Source organism: Octopus bimaculoides, chromosome 27 (genome assembly GCF_046866305.1).
Source record: "Octopus bimaculoides isolate indiv1 chromosome 27, ASM4686630v1, whole genome shotgun sequence".
Classification (NCBI taxonomy): Eukaryota; Metazoa; Mollusca; class Cephalopoda; order Octopoda; family Octopodidae; genus Octopus; species Octopus bimaculoides.
The window spans coordinates 17,337,272-17,354,850 of record NC_142954.1 but is presented as its reverse complement, the minus strand read 5'-3'; the positions used below and the strand labels follow the sequence as shown (position 1 = coordinate 17,354,850).

The window sequence follows — 17,579 nt, the reverse complement described above, 5'->3', positions numbered from 1 at the left end:
GACGGGTGGAAGAGAGGACAGACAGAGGTGCAGTGTGAGTGAGGGAGAGGAGGGGAAAGAAATAAAAAAGTTGGGAGAGGAGAGGGGGGAGGAGAACAAGAACGGGGGGGGAAAGGGGAAGAGAAGGAAGAAAATAGTGATTGCATAAATGAGAGGGGGGAAGAGGAAGGGCAAAAACAAAGAAAAAGAGTAAATTAGATGTGTGTGTGTGTGTATATATATATATATATATATATATATATATATACATGCACACGCACACAAAATCACGTGTATACACATATACATAACACATATATACATACACACATTTATATACGTATACATTTATATACACACACACATATATATACGTACACATACATATGCATCTATATATACTCACTTGCACACATCTTTATATGTGTTTGTATATATATATATTTATGTGTGTGTGTGTGTGTGTGTGTGTGTGTACATGTATGTATATATGTGTGTATATATATGTGTGTATATATATATATATATATATATATATATATAGATAGATAGATAGATAGATAGATACACAGACACACAAATACACATCCCTACATAGTATATATATATATCATTATCATCATTTAACGTCCATTGTCCATGCTGGCATGGGTTGGACGGTTTGACCAGGGCTGGCAAGCAGAGGGGCTTAAACTCTGCTGGGCATGTGCACTAAGTTTTAATGTTCTAGCTCACATCTGCTGTTTATAGCAGTGCTTGGAAAGAAGGTGTGTAGCAAGTGATCATTGCATTGACCATGACAGATAAAGTTGAGCAGAGAATCTGCATCAAATTTTGCCAAAAGCTTGGAGATACCTGCTTAGAGACCTATACAAAGTTTTCAAAAGCTTTTATCGTTCTCAACACAATCAAGGAGATCTTGTGCAACTGAAACCCAAGTGTCTTTTTGGGTCAGCTGAAAGCAGTTTTGGTACAAACTTGGCAGACAAGTGTCTCATACCCAAATCTTCAGTGATAATGGACTGAACTGAACCGTAACTAATCTGCACATCCTCTGATAACTCATGGATGGTGATTCGACGATTTCTCCCTCATAGCTGCATGTACATCTGTGATATTTTTCTCAGTTCGGCTGGTTGCGGGTCTCCCAGAACGTTCATCAATATCGACATTTTGGTTGGCCATCTTGGAAACGTCTGAACCACTCGTACACTTGTGTGTGGCTCATACACTCCTCTCCGTAAACTTTCTGCAACTTTGCATAGGCATCTGAGCAGGTATCACCATGAAAACTTTCTCTGTCATGGTCAATGCGACAATCACACGCTACACACTTTCCTCCCAAGCACTGCTGTAAACAGCAGATGTGAGCTAGAATGTTAAAACTTAGTGCGCATACACGGCAGAGTTCAAGGTCAATTTTTGGCAAGTAGCTTTACTCTGTGTGCTTAAGCTTTGTTACTATGGCAACAGTCCGGATACTTATTGATCAGACCTTGTATATACGTATATATATAAGGATAAGCATATTAAAAGGGATCAATGGGAAAACCCATTTAAATAAAAGGGGTCTTTGGTAGTGAAAAGAGTGGGAACCACTGCTGTAATCCTTATAGACACATCTTCACAAGCAAAAAAAAAAAGGAATTGCTACTTACGAGGCCGTACTCGTAACTTGATCTTCTGGGGCTGAATCTGGATCGCATTTTGTCCATCTGCCGTGGGTTGATTCTATTAATAAAAAGATTAATGTTGCAATATATAAGGAACTTAACAGTTGTGTGCGTATACATCGTCGTCATCATCATCATCATCATTTAATGTCCCTTGTCCATGCTGGCATGGGTTGGACAGTTTGACCAGGGCTGGCCAGCTGGGGAGCTGCACCAGACTCCAGTCAGATTGCTACAGCTGGATGCCCTTCCTAACACCAAGCACTCCAAGAGTGTAATGGGTGCTTTCATGTGCCACCAGCACAGGTGCCAGTTGCGTGACACCAGTATTGATGGGTCTTGTTCTCAAGCACAGCATATTGCCAAAGATCTTGATTGCTTGTCATTGGGCCTCTGTGGGGCCCAGTGCTCAAAAGGTGCTTTTTACATGCCAACAGCATCAAAGCTGTTTATGTGGCACTGGCATCAGCCATAACTATGATTTCACTTATCTTGACAGGTTTTCTCAAGCACTGACAGGTCTTATCTATCTATATCTATCATCATCATTGATTAACATCCATTTTCCATGCTGGCATGGGTTGGATGGCATAAATGGAGTTGGACAGTTGAAGATCTACCCAGGTTCCATATCCGCTTTGGCATGGTTTCTACAGCTGGATGCCCTTATTAATGCCAATCTCTTTACAGATTGAACTGGATGCTTTTATGTGGCACCAGCACCCACCAGCCCACAGGATTATGATTGCTCAGTCCATTTTCCTTGGTGGCAGGAGTCGGGCAATTTGACAAAATTCAGTGAGATCCAGGGCCATATCTTGCGCTGATGTCAGCTTTGTCATTGTTCCTACAGCTGGATGCTCTTCCTAAATCCAAACATTTTATATGATGCACTGGGTGCTTTTACACACACCCACATGCATGTACACACACACAAATATATACTTACATACACACATGTGCACACATGTGCACACTGGCTTCTTTCGGTTTTAGTCTACCAAATCCATTCATAAGGCTCTTGCTGGCCCCAGTGGCTATAAAAGAAGGAACCTGCTCCAGATGCCACACAGTAAGTCTGAACTGAAAACCTTGTGGATGGGAAGTAAACTCCTTAACCATACACACACACTCTTGTGTGTGTATGTGTGTTTGTGTGTGTATGTGTGTGCATTTTAAAGAGAGATATGCACATGTGTATGTGTGTGTATAACATTTAAAATTTTAAATTACAATAAATGTAAACAAACTAATGTTTGTTTTAGAAGCCTTGAAATGTATTTTGAGATACAAATTAGATGATAATTTTATTTTCAAATGCATAAATGCTGATAGAACGGCAGAGACTGGATAAAATATCCTTATAAAGCAGAAAAATTTGTCAGCAACCAGCCATGAGACAGAATGCTGCCAAAGTTTTCTGTTTTATAAGGATGTCTTATCCAGTCTCTGCTGTTCTGTCAGCATTTATACGTTTGAAAATGAATTATCACCTTATTCGTATTTAAAATGATGTTAAATGGTGACTAAAATAGATTTTAAAAAGACTACTGTCCAAGCATTTTGTTGAAATACTGACCTTAGCAATGACAACTTCTGACTTTGGATCAACAATATGAGTCTTATCACATCCATTTGCAATGTGGGCTTCACGGGTGTTGCATAATTTTATATTCAACTGGAAAAAGAAATATCAAAATGGTAAAAATACGTAACAGTGGAATTTATTTCTTTTTCCAAAAACAGATGTGAAATTTATAGGATAAATTCTTCAACAAAAGAATTGTTGCATAACCTGTACTCCATTTCATGGGGTACTGGGAATTTGTTTCAGGTAGTGATGAAATTAATTTCCAAAAATTATTTATCTTTTACTTGTTTCAATCATTGGATTGTGGCCATGCTGGGGTACCACTTTGAAGGGTTTAGTCAAACAAATCAAATCTAGTACAGATTTTTTTTTTTTGTATTTTATGCCTGGTATTCTATTGGTCTCTTCTTGCTGAACTGCTAAGTTACAGACATAACAAACCAACTCTATCAAATGGTGGACAGGTGGGGAGTAAACATAAGCACAAAGATGTATGTATGTACGTATGTACATACATACATACATAAAGTCATAAAATGACAGAGAAATAGTTTGATGAAATTTTATTTGACAATAAGAAAATTCAAAATATCACAACAAATTGTTTCATAACTTAAAAACATGTAAATAATTTATATTATCATATTTAATGATAAATAAATTATTGGGTCATCCCATAGATAATGTGATTCTTTTCAATTGCATAAACTAAATGTCAGAGGGGGACAGGATAAACTACCTGCATCAACTTGCTATAAAAGCAGGTAGTAATTTTACCTTGCCCTTGTTCTTAGTGCAAGTTCTGAAGAGTGCAGTTCCATTTTAACAGTTATTTTTTCAAAGCTATAATGGAAGTGACAAAAGAGTATATTTGGCATATTTTGCTTTATGAGTTCAATAAAGGGAACAACGCAACGGAAAGTGCAAGGAATATTAGTGCAGTATATAGGGATCGGACATTAAGTGTAAGCCAGTGTCAATTGTGGTTCCAGAAATTCCTAGCTGGAAACTACAGCCTAGAAGACGAGCCTCATCCTGGAAGATCAGTAGAGCTCAATGAGGATGTCCTGCAAACCCTGGTGGAACAAAATCCCACCGTAACTGTTGAGGAACTAGCAGAGAAGCTTGGATTTGGTCATTTAACCATTCATCAACACCTGTGTGCCATCGGAAATGTCAGCAAATTGGGTCAATGGGTTCCTCACAAACTTTCAGAGTCTAATCAAGCACCAACAGTGAATGTATGCTCTTCTTTGCTGTCACATTTCATGAATGAACCTTTGTTGGACCGAATAGTGACTGGTGATGAGAAATGGGTTCTCTATAAAAATGTCAAGCGCTGTAGGAAAAGGAGAAACAGTGGCACCTCAGGCTAAAGAAGATCTTCATCCATGTAAGGTGTTGTTATCTGTTTGGTGGGATATGAAAGGTTTAGTTCACTTTGAATTTTTAAACCCAAACCAAACGATAACAAAGAAGATCTACTGGGACCAGCTTGAGAGGCTTAGGTCAGTGCTAGAAGAAAAACAACCATCTTTGATTTCAATATGAAAGGTGTTCTTCCATCAGGATAATGCTTGGCCACATACAGTGAGAATGACATTCGAAAGGCTGGACCAGTTTGAATGGGAAACGATGCCCCATCCACCATATTCACTGGACATTGCCCCATCTGATTATCATTTATTGTGCAGTTTTCAAAATCATTTGGATGGAAAAAATATGAATCCTGTGGACGAGGTCAGAACAGTACTGGAGGAGTATTTTTCACAACAGATAAGTGAATTTTGGAAGAGTGGCCTTCCAAGTCCATATATATGGTGCACCAGCATGACCGCAGCCACTTGGCTGAAACACATAAATAAATAAAAATATATATATACAAACAGCAGGCTTCCATAGAGTTTCTGTCTACTAAATTTACTCCCAAAGCATTGGTTGGCCGAGACAAATGGTAGAAGATACCCATAGGAATGAACCTGGAACCATGTGGTTGGGAAGCGAACTTCTTACCACACAGTCATGGCCTGTGCCTAGAATGCCAAAACACATTTTACGTGCTAAAATTAACTTCAGAGGAAAGCTAAGTTGGCACCTGGTGCGACAAAAGGCAAAGTTGCCGAAAATGGTAAGAAACAGAGTTGACCCCTAGAATGCTGAAAGGTGAAGCTGACTCTTAGAAGATTGTATGGTAATGATGGATCTCTCTTCTCCCTACTAGAAGGAAAACAATACTGGCCCCAGCTGAGAATGATTAACCCTTTTTAACAGTGAAACTAAAATTCATGGCTATTCCATTGATGTTGAATATCCATCAAAAATAGAATTGGTATTTTCTGCAAGTCACTTTGTCTCAACAAACTTAACATTCTTCAATAAAAGACAGGTTGGTATATAAACCTGCTTTTTGCAGCTAAGGGTAATAATGAAATCTTGAAGGTACTGATTTCTGCAGTGAAAGGGTTAACATTCCTATAAAACATCCTAGATGTCAATGGAATTATAATAGAAGACTAAGACTGCCTAGTGGCTCCTTTATTCATAACAGTTAAGTACTGTAGCTGATTAAGCCCTTTAATGTTATTCTTTTACTCTTTTACTTGTTTCAGTCATTTGACTGTGGCCATGCTGGAGCACTGCCTTTAGTTGAGCAAATCGACCCCAGGACTTATTCTTTGGAAGCCTAGTACTTATTCTATTGGTGTCTTTTGCCAAACTGCTTAGTTACAGGGACATAAACACACTAGCATCAGTTGTCAAGCGATGGAGGGGGGGGGGGGGACAAATACAGACACACAAACACACGTATATATATATATATATATTCGCCATGATAGAGCGCTAACCACTACACACATTTTTTTTTTCTCCTTGTTTCTCTCCTTATTTCTTTCTGTGGAAGAGCGTAGGCTCGAAACGTTAAAGACTTTTTCAATTCCTGAGCATTATACTTATACATCTGTTTGTTTTCTACACCACCTGTCTTTGTCTCTTGTTCTTTTGTGAATTACCCTATATATATACACACACACACACACACACACACACAAACAATGGACTTTTTTCAGTTTCCATCTACCAAATCCACTCACAAGGCTTTGGTCAGCCCTCAGCTATAGTAGAAGACACTTGCTCAAGGTTCCACACAGTGGGACTGAACCCAGAACCATGTGGTTGGTAAGTAAGCTACTTACCACACACCCACTCCTACACCTATGTGCAATTAAATTTCATGATTATTCAGTAAAGATGTTAAATATCTACCAAGATATTCTCAGACATGATGTTCCCTAAAATAAACAGACTGATATATAAAATCACTTTGCACAGACGTATCTGATTTCAACAATAAAAAGTTAAACCTTCAGCATTTCAACTGGCCATATCTGATCCAAATATTCCACCTAAGATCTGGCCTCTCACACCAGCCCTACAATCTCATCATAAAAATCTCGAAGCTACAAGATAATCCATGGTTCATTCAAAGCGATTTGAATAAATAAACATTACATTTGTTACAGTAAAAGGAATCACCCTACCTCCCATTTGGAAGAATGCAGGGCAAAACTGATCCCCAGAAGGATCAGAGACAAGCAAATTAACCCCCACATGACTGAAAGTGGACTAATGCATTTCAATAAATAAAAAACTGTATGAACTGTCAGGGCAGATGACTGTTGGTCAACTGTATTGCTTACTGCGCTAGTACGATGTGTGTTGGTTTAATATTATACCTACGTTCAAGTAGTACAGAATGCGTCTTGTATAAACATAATAATTCTGTGATCGGTTATTTTAGATAACCACATCCAAATATCTATTTGGGTAATATTGGGTTGGTGCATAATTATTGCAGCTTTTTTTCAACAAATTCTATTCAACAAAAACAATAACAATATTTAACAAAAACATCTTTAAATGATTATTCCAGAGCATATTCACCATCTACTTCAATTACTACTTCCCATTGGCTTGGCAGACAGTCAGACCGTCATTTAACCCTTCAGTGTTCAAATTACTCAGCCAAATGCAATGCTTATGCCTTCACACTGATTTGAATTAATCATGCCTTATCTCGTAGTTTTGGGATTTCAATGGTGTCATTAGCATCATCATTTAACATCTGCCTTCCATGCTAGCATGGGTTGGACGATTTGACAGAGGACTAGTGAACCGGATGGCTGCACCAGGCTCCAATCTGATCTGGCAGAGTTTCTACAGCTGGATGCCCTTCCTAACACCAACCACTCCGAGAGTGTAATGGGTGATTTTATGTGCCATCTGCACAGGAGCCAGTCCAGCGGTACTGGCAACAACCTCGCTCGAATGTTTTTTCATGTGCCACCGGCACAAGTGCCAGTGAGGCGACGCTGGTAACAATCACGCTCAAATGGTGCTATTTACGTGCCACTGGCACGGTAGCCAGACAGCTGCTCTGGCAATGATCACGCTGAGACGGTGCTCTTAGTGCACCACTGGCACAGGTGCCAGTCATCAAACTCGGTTCAATCACGATTTTGATTTCTCTTGCCCCAACAGGTCTTCATAAGCTGAGTCCAGAGAATTACTTTGTAGGGTTGGTTTGAGAGGCCAAATCTGGCCAGTTTGGACATAAGACAATTAGAATATTTGGACTGGATATAACCAGTCTAAATGCTAAACGGTTAAAGATGTTTTTGTTAAATATTGTTATTGTTTTTGTTGAATAAAATTTGTTGAAAAAAAAAGCCGCAATAATTATGCACCAACCCCAAACTATTTTACACCCAACGTGTACACTCACATCATAACACTCTGGAAGGATGAAAATATAAGTTTCCTCCAAACCCCAACAGGGTTCGAAGTCACACTAAGCACCACAACAAAATATCACAAAATATTCCGTCTGATGTTCTACCAATTATGTTAATGCAGCTCCCTTCCTCTCCTATGCTGTTATGCATTTCATTGTAGAAAGAAACAACAGTAGCAGACCACCAGTCTTTGAAGTTTGTTAACGAAGGTACACACTAATTAGGCAGTAGCTATAATTAGTGAAATATAAAGTGTATAATTTAGATTTATATACACTCACTATCATCTACGTCTATATACACTCTTGCTCTCATTACTACTAAACCAGTGCTCAGTTCAAAGTTGCAAGAGGAGTTACATCCGGGGTAGCCAGACTATGGTCAATATTTGGCCAATCTGTGGTCAATAATTAGCCAACTTATAGTAAGTGGTCAGTATTTAGCTTGTGGTCAGTATTTAGTCAACTGATCATAAATATTTAGCCTAATTTTGATCAGCATTTGGCCAGCTTACAGTCAATATTTGACCAGCTTAGGTCAATATTTGATCAGTTTACAATAAGTATATGGCCAGCTTATGGTCAGTATTTGGCCAGCTTATGGTCAGTATTTGGTCAGTTTATGGCTAGTATTTGACCTGCTTATGGTCAGTATTTGACCTGCTTATGGTCAGTATTTGACCAGCTTATGTCAGTATTTGGTCAGTTTATGGCTAGTATTTGCCCTGCATATGGTCAGTATTTGACCTGCTTATGGTCAGTATTTGACCGGCCATGGTTATTCTATGACTAGTCTGTGGTCAGTGCATTACAGTATATAATAAGTATACTATACCCAGTCCATGACAAATCTATGCTCAATATTTAGCTAATCTATGGTCAATCAACAACTAGCTTATGACTAGTCCCTGGTCAGTTCAATCTATGAACCACCACCATCACCACTTCTACCATCATCATCATCACCATCATCATCACCATCGTCCTCAGCATCATTTTAGATCTGTTTTTTCCATACTGGCACAGGTCAAATGGCTAAAGCAGTGTTTTAATAACCATATTCCAGGTGTGGTTGTGTGGTAAGAAGTTTTCTTCCCAACCACATGATTCTAGGTTCAGTCCTACCTCATGATTCCTTGGGCAAGTGTTTGCAACAAAAAATCTGGGCCAACCAACAGCTTGTGAGTGGATCTGACAGGTGGAAACTGATAGAAGCTTATAGCATATATGTGCATATATCTTTGTGTGTGTGTGTGTGTGCATGTGTCAATGAGCGTGTGTGTGTCAATGAGCGTGTGTGTGTGTGTGTGTGCAAATGAGTATGTGTGTGAATGAGTGCGTGTGTGAATGAGCGTGTGTGTGAATGAGCGTGTGTGAATGAGCGTGTTTGAATGAGTGCGTGTGTTTGAATGAGTTTGTGTGTTTGAATGTAAATGTGTGTGTGTGTAAATGAGTGTGTGTGTGTGTGAGTGTGTGTGTGTCTCCTTTTCTTGCAATTAAACAGCGGTATCATTTCCAGTATACTGGAAAAAACATGTCCGGCTATGGACAAATATTACCTTACTTCGAAACAAGCATGGAAAAGTGGACCCTAAATAGTGATTATGATGATGATGATGATGATGATGATGCCAATGCCACCACTTCTGATTCCAGCTGTTTTACCCGCTTCTTACAACCCCCACGGACACAGTGTGCTCAGTCCACGACCAGCATGTATTCAGTTAACAATCCCAAACACCAATGGTCAATACATTTGGTCAAATAAGCATGAGGAGCACAGAAAACAGAATCCCAAGAAAATTGTCATAATTTGTGTTGGCAAAAAAAAAAAAAAAATGGTGGTTGCTCATCATGCTAGAAATAGCAGCCAAATATGTGTCAAAGTAGAAGCTTGATGGAAAGGAAAACTTGACTTACGTTAAGAGAACACCACGTGCAGTTGACATTTGATGAAATACATTGACCACAACTTTCGTATTTTGTACAAGAATTCTTATTCTCTTCTTCGGAAGTGTATTTCTCTGGAAAGAAGAATAGAAAGAAGATATTAGATATATATTTATTACATATATTATTATTATTATTATTATCATTATTATTATTTAAGGCAGCAAGGTGGTTGAATCATTAGCAAGCTGGATAAAATGATTGGTGGTATTTTGTCAGTTGCTATGTTCCAAATTCAAAATCTGCCAAGGTCAACTTTGCCTTTCATCCTTTTAGGGTCAATAAATTAATTTAAATAATTATGTTCTCCAGCTGGCAACATATACTGCAGTGAATTATTCTCTGCAGAATTGTTTCTGGAATTTGGCGTGCCAGAGCTGAGACATTTTGAAAAATAACCCAAATGTAATTGGTAGAACTGTATGCAGGTCTTATTTTATGAAGACAATTCGTGTATAGTTCTGCAAATTACATTGATTCTAGAACAACTGTGCTGAAGAGAACATGGATGTTGTTACGTAAGTAAAACGTTAATGTCGAAACCGGTACACAATGAATTCTTTAGTCTATATTTCTCATTTTGTCTTGCCCGCTTATGTTCTAGTGTTTTCCGAAATTTTTTTCTGGAGAACATTATTTTTCTTTGTTGGTTGGGTCGTTGATGACCTCTTTCTAGCATATCAGATGTCCACTTAGTGGTCATCCCTTCCTATACACATGTAATACAATTTTTCTGAATTTTAAGATTTTTTATATGCTAGGCCACTTGGTTTTAAAATGATATTAATATTCAATTTATCACCCTCTCTCTCTCTCTCTCTCTCTCTCTCTCTCTCTCTCTCTCTCTCTCTCTCTATATATATATATATATATATATATATATATATATATATATATATATATATACGATGACTGGCACCCATGCCAACCTCTCCTTCATTGGACACTAAACTCAGCTTGCAAAGACCTGTTGGGGCAAATGAAATCGAAATCGTGATTGAATCAAATTCGATGACTGGCACCTGTGCCAGTGGAGCACTAACAGCACCGTTTGAGTGTGATCATTGCCAGAGCAGCTGTCTGGCTTCCGTGCCAGTGACATGTAAATAGCACCATTTGAGCATGATCGTTACCAGCGTTGCCTTACTAATACTTGTGCCGGTGTCACATGAAAAAACATTCGAGCAAGGTCATTGCCAGTGCCGCTGGACTGGCTCCTGTGCAGGTGGCACATAAAAAATACCATTTTGAGCGTGGCCATTGCCAGTACTGCCTGAGTGGCCCTCATGCCAGTGGCACATAAGAGCACCCACTACACTCTCGGAGTGGTTGGCGTTAGGAAGGGCATCCAGCTGTAGAAACTCTGCCAAATCAGATTGGAGCCTGGTGCAGCCATCTGGTAGCATGGAAAGCAGACGTTAAATGATGATGATGATGATGATGATGATATATACATACAAACACATAAATGGAAAGAGTGAGAGAGATGGAGGAAGGAGGAGAGAGGGAGGGAAGGGAGAGAGGAGAAAGAGAGAGACAGAAATGAGTGATCCATGACACCTGTGGTTGTTTGTTGCTAACAAAGGGAGGGCAGTGTATGGGAGAGAGGGAGAGAGAATGGGAGAGAAAGAGAGGGGATGAGGGAGAGAGAGAGAGAAGGTAAGAGAGATATATGCAGAACAGAAGGGGGGGGGGAGTAAAAGGTGAAAGGGGAGAGGTTATGGTAGAGAGAGAGAGAGAGAGAAGGCAAGAGAGCAGATGAGAGAATGAAGAAGTACAGAAGACCAGTTGTGTGTGTGTGAATGCATTGTGTAAAATGTCTGAATGAGTTTGCGTATTTGAGAATAAATAAACGTTTCTTGTGAGATATGAAAAATAAGAAACATTTCCTTATCTCATCCGGCAGAGCTGCTCACAAAACACACACAACCCCTTCTCCCCACATATATATATGCATACACAGAGTAAATGCATAGAAAACACACACACACACACACACACTAGACTCAACCTTAAATTTTCCAGCCCTTCCCAGAAATTCAAAATACGATGATGATGATGATGAATAATTCTAATTTTGGAACAAGGTCAAAGATTTTGAAATGAGGGGGTGAGTCGATTTGAGCCCTCCCTGCTTCCCCATCCACCCAAAGGGACAAATGGCATAAAGTTGGCATCAGTGGGATATTAAGAATAATTCTAGCCAATCTTGGTGCATGTCAGGAATTTTGAGGGAGGTTGGAAACTCAATTCACATTGACCCCAGTACATCACTGGTACTTATTTTACAGATCCTGAGAGTATTACAAGCGCAGCAGTGGCTGTGTGGTAAGTAGCTTGCTTACGAACCACATGGTTCCAGCTTCAGTCCCACTGCGTGGCACCTTGGGCAAGTGTCTTCTACTATAGCCTCAGTCCAACCAAAGTGGATTTGGTAGGCGGAAACTGAAAGAAGCCCGTTGTATATATGTATATATATATATATATATATATATATATAATGCAAGAGAGTTAGGGGTTGAGGATTCAACCCACTAAGGGATAGTATCTATCCAATATACTGCTGGGAGGGTACCCAATTATTGTTACACTAGTGTTATACCAAGTGTAATAAGTGGGTGTGGGTAAAAGGGGGGTTATTTTACCCTAAATTTATATAGCAATTAGAAAATGGAGAATATGTGGTACCCATCGACTTGCAGACAGTGTATTCCGTTGAATTAATTTGTTTATTTTGTAACTAAAATGACAAAAACCACAATATACAGATGCTTATGACATACCATCATCATCATCATCATCATCATCATCTTCATCGTTTAACGTCCGCTTTCCATGCTAGCATGGGTTGGACGATTTGACTGAGGACTGGTGAAACCGGATGGCAACACCAGGCTCCAATCTAATTTGGCAGAGTTTCTACAGCTGGATGCCCTTCCTAACGCCAACCACTCAGAGAGTGTAGTGGGTGCTTTTATGTGCCACCCGCACAAGCCAGTCCAGGGGCACTGGCAACGATCTCACTCGAAAATCCTACTGGAGCCAGTCAGGCGGTACTGGCAATGGCCACGCTCAAAATGGTGCATCTCATGTGCCACCCGCACAAGAGCCAGTCCAGGGGCACTGGCAACGATCTTACTTGGCTTGCCGGGTCTTCTCACGCACAGCACATTTCCAAAGGTCTCGGTCAGTAGTCATCGCCTCGGTGAGGCCCAATGTACGAAAGTCTTGCCTCACCACCTCAGCCCAGGTCTTCCTGGGCCTACCTCTTCCACGGGTTCCCTCAACTGTTAGGGTGTGGCACTTTTTCACGCAGCTATCCTCATCCATTCTCACCACATGTCCATACCAGCGCAATCATCTCTCTTGCACACCACAACTGATGCTTCTAATGTTCAGCTTTTCTCTCAAGATACTTACACTCTGACGGGTATTCACATTGACATTACACATCCAACGGAGCATACTGGCTTCATTCCTTGCGAGCTTACGTATGTCCTCAGCAGTTACAGCCCATGTTTCACTGCCATGTAGCATGGCTGTTCGTACGCATGCGTCATACAGTCTGCCTTTTACTCTGAGTGAGAGTCCCTTTGTCGCCAGCAGGGGTAAGAGCTCTCTAAACTTTGCCCAGGCTATTCTTATTCTAGCAGCTACACTTTCAGCGCACCCACCCCCACTACTAACTTGGTCGCCCAGATAGCGGAAGCTATCAACTACCTCTAGTTTTTCACCCTGGAATGAGATAGAAGTTGTTTCCTGTTTGTTTACAGTCTTTTAACAATTAAGGTTACAAATATAAAGTACATTTAGCAATTGGAGAATATACAGAAACTTAATTGCTATATATGTGTGTGTGTGTGTGTGTGTGTGTGTGTGTGTGTGTGTGTGTGTGTGCGTGCATGCATGTGTGTGTGTGTGTGTGTCAGAAACGTTAGCATGCCGGGCGAAATGCTTAGCGATATTTCGTCTGCCATTACGTTCTGAGTTCAAATTCCGCTGAGGTTGACCTTGCCTTTCATCCTTTCGAGGTTGATAAATTAAATACCAGTTATGCACTGGAGTCAATGTAATCGACTTAATTCATTTGTCCTTGTTTGTCCCCTCTATGTTTAGCCCCTTGTGGGCAATAAAGAAATAAGAAATAAGAGTACCCCGATGCATTGGGCAATACGATATATGTTTGAGAAGACCTGTTGAGTCAAGTAAAACCAAAATCGTAGCTGTGGCCACTGCCCCCTGACTGGGTCCTGTTCTGGTGGCATGTAAAAAGCACTATCCGAATATGATCGATGCCAGGCCCGCCTGACTGGCTCCTGTGGCGGTGGCACGTAAAAAGCACCCACTACACTCTCGGAGTGGTTGGCGTTAGGAAGGGCATCCAGCTGTAGAAACAATGCCAGATCAGACTGGAGCCTGGTGGGCTCTCCAGACCTTAGTCAAACTGTCCAACCCATGCCAGCATGGAAAACGTATCTTAAATGATGATGATGCTACTGAGACCCCCTTCGGTCATGACTGACCATGGCATTGCACCTAGAAAGTTCCCCTCCAAGGCAAATGTCCGGGCAAGGTTGTTTATGGAAAACCAGCAGTCACCCATGCATACCAGCATGTCCTCTCCACGCCACCAATGTTATCCAGGGGAAAGGCAAAGGGGCCGATACAGCTTGGCACCTGTGACATCGCAACTCATTTCTACAGCTGAGGGAACTGGAGCAATGTGAAATAAAGTGTCTTGCTCAAGAACACAACACGCAGCTTGGTGTGGGATTCGAACTCACAACCTCATGATCGTAAGCTCGACGCTCTTACCACTGAGCCATGCACCTTCACTATGATGATGATAATATATATATATACACATACATACACACATCATCATCGTTTCACATTCCTCTGTGATCATTTCGTCACTTGACATGTAGCATGTCATGCACTTGTGAACCCTAAACATTTGATCACTTTAAGGAAATAATCTGTTTGTTCAGCAAGAAATTATACAACCTTCATAATGTTATCTAACGATGGGGGAGAGTCCATTATATATATATATATAGACTCTTACTCTTTTACTTGTTTCAGTCATTTGACTTTGGCCATGCTGGAGCAAATCGACCCCAGGACTTATTCTTTGTAAGCCTAGTACTTATTCTATCAAGCTCTTTTGCTGAACCGCTAAGTTACAGTAACGTAAGCACACCAGCATCGGTTGTCAAGCGATACTGGAGAGGACAAACAGACACACAAACATATACACACACATATACACACACATATATATATATATGACAGGTTTCTCTCAGTTTCCGTCTACCAAATCCACTCACAAGACTTTGGTCGGCCCGAGGCTATAGTAGAAGACACTTGCCCAAGGTGCCACGCTGTAGGACTGAACCATGTGTTTGGTAAGCAAGCTACTTACCACACAGCCACTCTTGTGCCTATATATACATATATAGCATTATATATAGGTGCAGGAGTGTCTGTGTGGTAAGTAGCTTGCTTTCCAGCCCCATGGTTCTGGGTTCACTCCTACTGCATGGCACTTTGGGCAAATGTCTCCTACCATAGCCTCAGGCCGACCAAAGCCTTGTGAGTGGATTTGGTAGACGGAAACTGAAAGAAGCCCGTCGTATATATATATATATATATATATATATATATATATATATATATATATGTATGTATGTGTGTGTGTTTGTATATGTTTGTCCCCCCCCCCCCCAACATTGCTTGACAACCGATGCTGGTGTGTTTACATCCCCGTAACTTAGTAGTTCGGCAAAAAGAGACCGATTGAATAAGTACTAGGCTTACAAAGAATAAGTCCTGGGGTCGATTTGCTCGACTAAAGGTGGTGCTCCAGCATGGCCGCAGTCAAATGACTGAAACAAGTAAAAGAATAAAATAATATATATAAGAATATATATATATATATATATATATATATATATATATATATATATATACATACACATACATATATACACACCTACAGACGTGTATACACATCTGTGGGCATGTCTCTTTATGTATATATTCATGTGCTTGTAGTAGTTACATGTGTCCATACACTTGCATGTGTGTGTGTGTGTGTGTGTGTGTGTGTGTGTGCTTCACAAGCCATCAGCCTCATTTCTGCTTCAAGTTTAAAATAAAATAAAATAAAAACAAAATAGGACATTCTTATTGTCTTGTTGTTAAAAAGAAATGAGGTCAAGGTCAGAGGTCAGATTAAATGTCAATTGAAAAGAAAAAAAAATATTCAACTTTAAAATATAATAAAGTTTAGTCTCTCGACTTTTGACGCCCAAGCCACAACATCACCAGTCTTTCGCCACCACCAGGACAGCCGCATATACTACTATTGTAACTACCATTATTACATCTAGTACCACATGACCTATCAACTACTATTACTAGACACGACCATTACCACCACCACCACCACCACTACTACTATTACTACACTAGAACTTATACACTGTTTTACTAACACCACCACTATTTCACACAACAATGCTCCTTCGTCACCAAGGTTACCTATACTACTACTACTACTACTACTACTACTATTACAAATCCTTTTTGCTATAGGCACAATACCAGGATTTTGTAGGGAGGGGACTAGACGATTACATCAACCCAGTGTGTAACTGGTATTTAATTTATCAACCCCGAAAGGATAAAAGGCAAAGTCGACCTCAGCTGAATTTGAACTCAGAATGTAGCGATGGGCGAAATACTGCTAAACATTTCGTCCAGTGTGCTAACCATTCTGCCAGCTTACCACCTTACAAATAATAATAATAATAATAATAATGATAATAATAATAATAATAATGCTGTTACTACTACTACAGCATAACTTGTATGGAACTTTTGACACCAATGCTTGTCTTTGTGTCCTGAGTTCAAACCCTACTGAAGTCAACTCCAACTTTGCCCGTCACCTTTTCAGGGTCGATAAATTAAGTGGGGGTGTCGATGTAATCAACTAGACCCCTCCCTCAAAAAAACTTCAATCCCTGTGCCTTTAGTAGAATGGATTATTATTATTATTATTATTATTATTATTATTTTTATCATCATCATCATCAAAAATCGTTGGCACACCGGGCAAAATGGTTAGCAATATTTTATCTGTCTTTACATTCTGAGTTCAAATCCTGCCAAGGTCGACTTCAACTTTGCCTTTCATCCTTTCAGGGTTGGTTACATCCAACTTACACCCCCCCCACACACACACCCGAAATTGCTGACCTTGTGCCAAAATTTGAGATCATCATCATCATCATCCAGTTATTTCGCCCAAAGTTACACCCAGAGTTCAAATTCCACCAAAGACGACTTTACCTTTCATCCCTTCTGGGGTCGATAAATTAAGTACCAGTTAAACACTAGGGGATCAGTCTAATCAACTAGTCTCCTCCCCACCAAAATTTCAGGTCTTTACTGCTTCTGCTGCTACTATCACCCCTACCATCATCCAAAACAGCAATATCACCACGGCAACAATAATAAAAATGTCCCACCACCACCACCACCACATCTAGTTTTGCCCAGCAAGCACTAACATTGTTAGTGATAC

The 17,579-nt window shown here is 40.1% G+C and overlaps 1 protein-coding gene across 2 annotated transcripts in view; it reads right to left on the bottom strand.

Annotated features, from left to right (window-relative positions):
• Positions 1–17,579, bottom strand: part of LOC106883887 (integrin beta-3-like) — a 157,620-nt gene that overhangs the window by 63,810 nt on the left and 76,231 nt on the right. For both annotated transcript variants that reach the window (XM_089343327.1, XM_089343328.1), the window contains 3 exons: positions 9,956–10,059; positions 3,232–3,330; positions 1,638–1,710 (listed from right to left, as the gene is read on the bottom strand). In XM_089343327.1, coding sequence (XP_089199453.1) covers positions 1,638–1,710; positions 3,232–3,330; positions 9,956–10,059 — 276 coding nt within the window. The remainder of the gene's footprint in view (positions 1–1,637; positions 1,711–3,231; positions 3,331–9,955; positions 10,060–17,579) is intronic.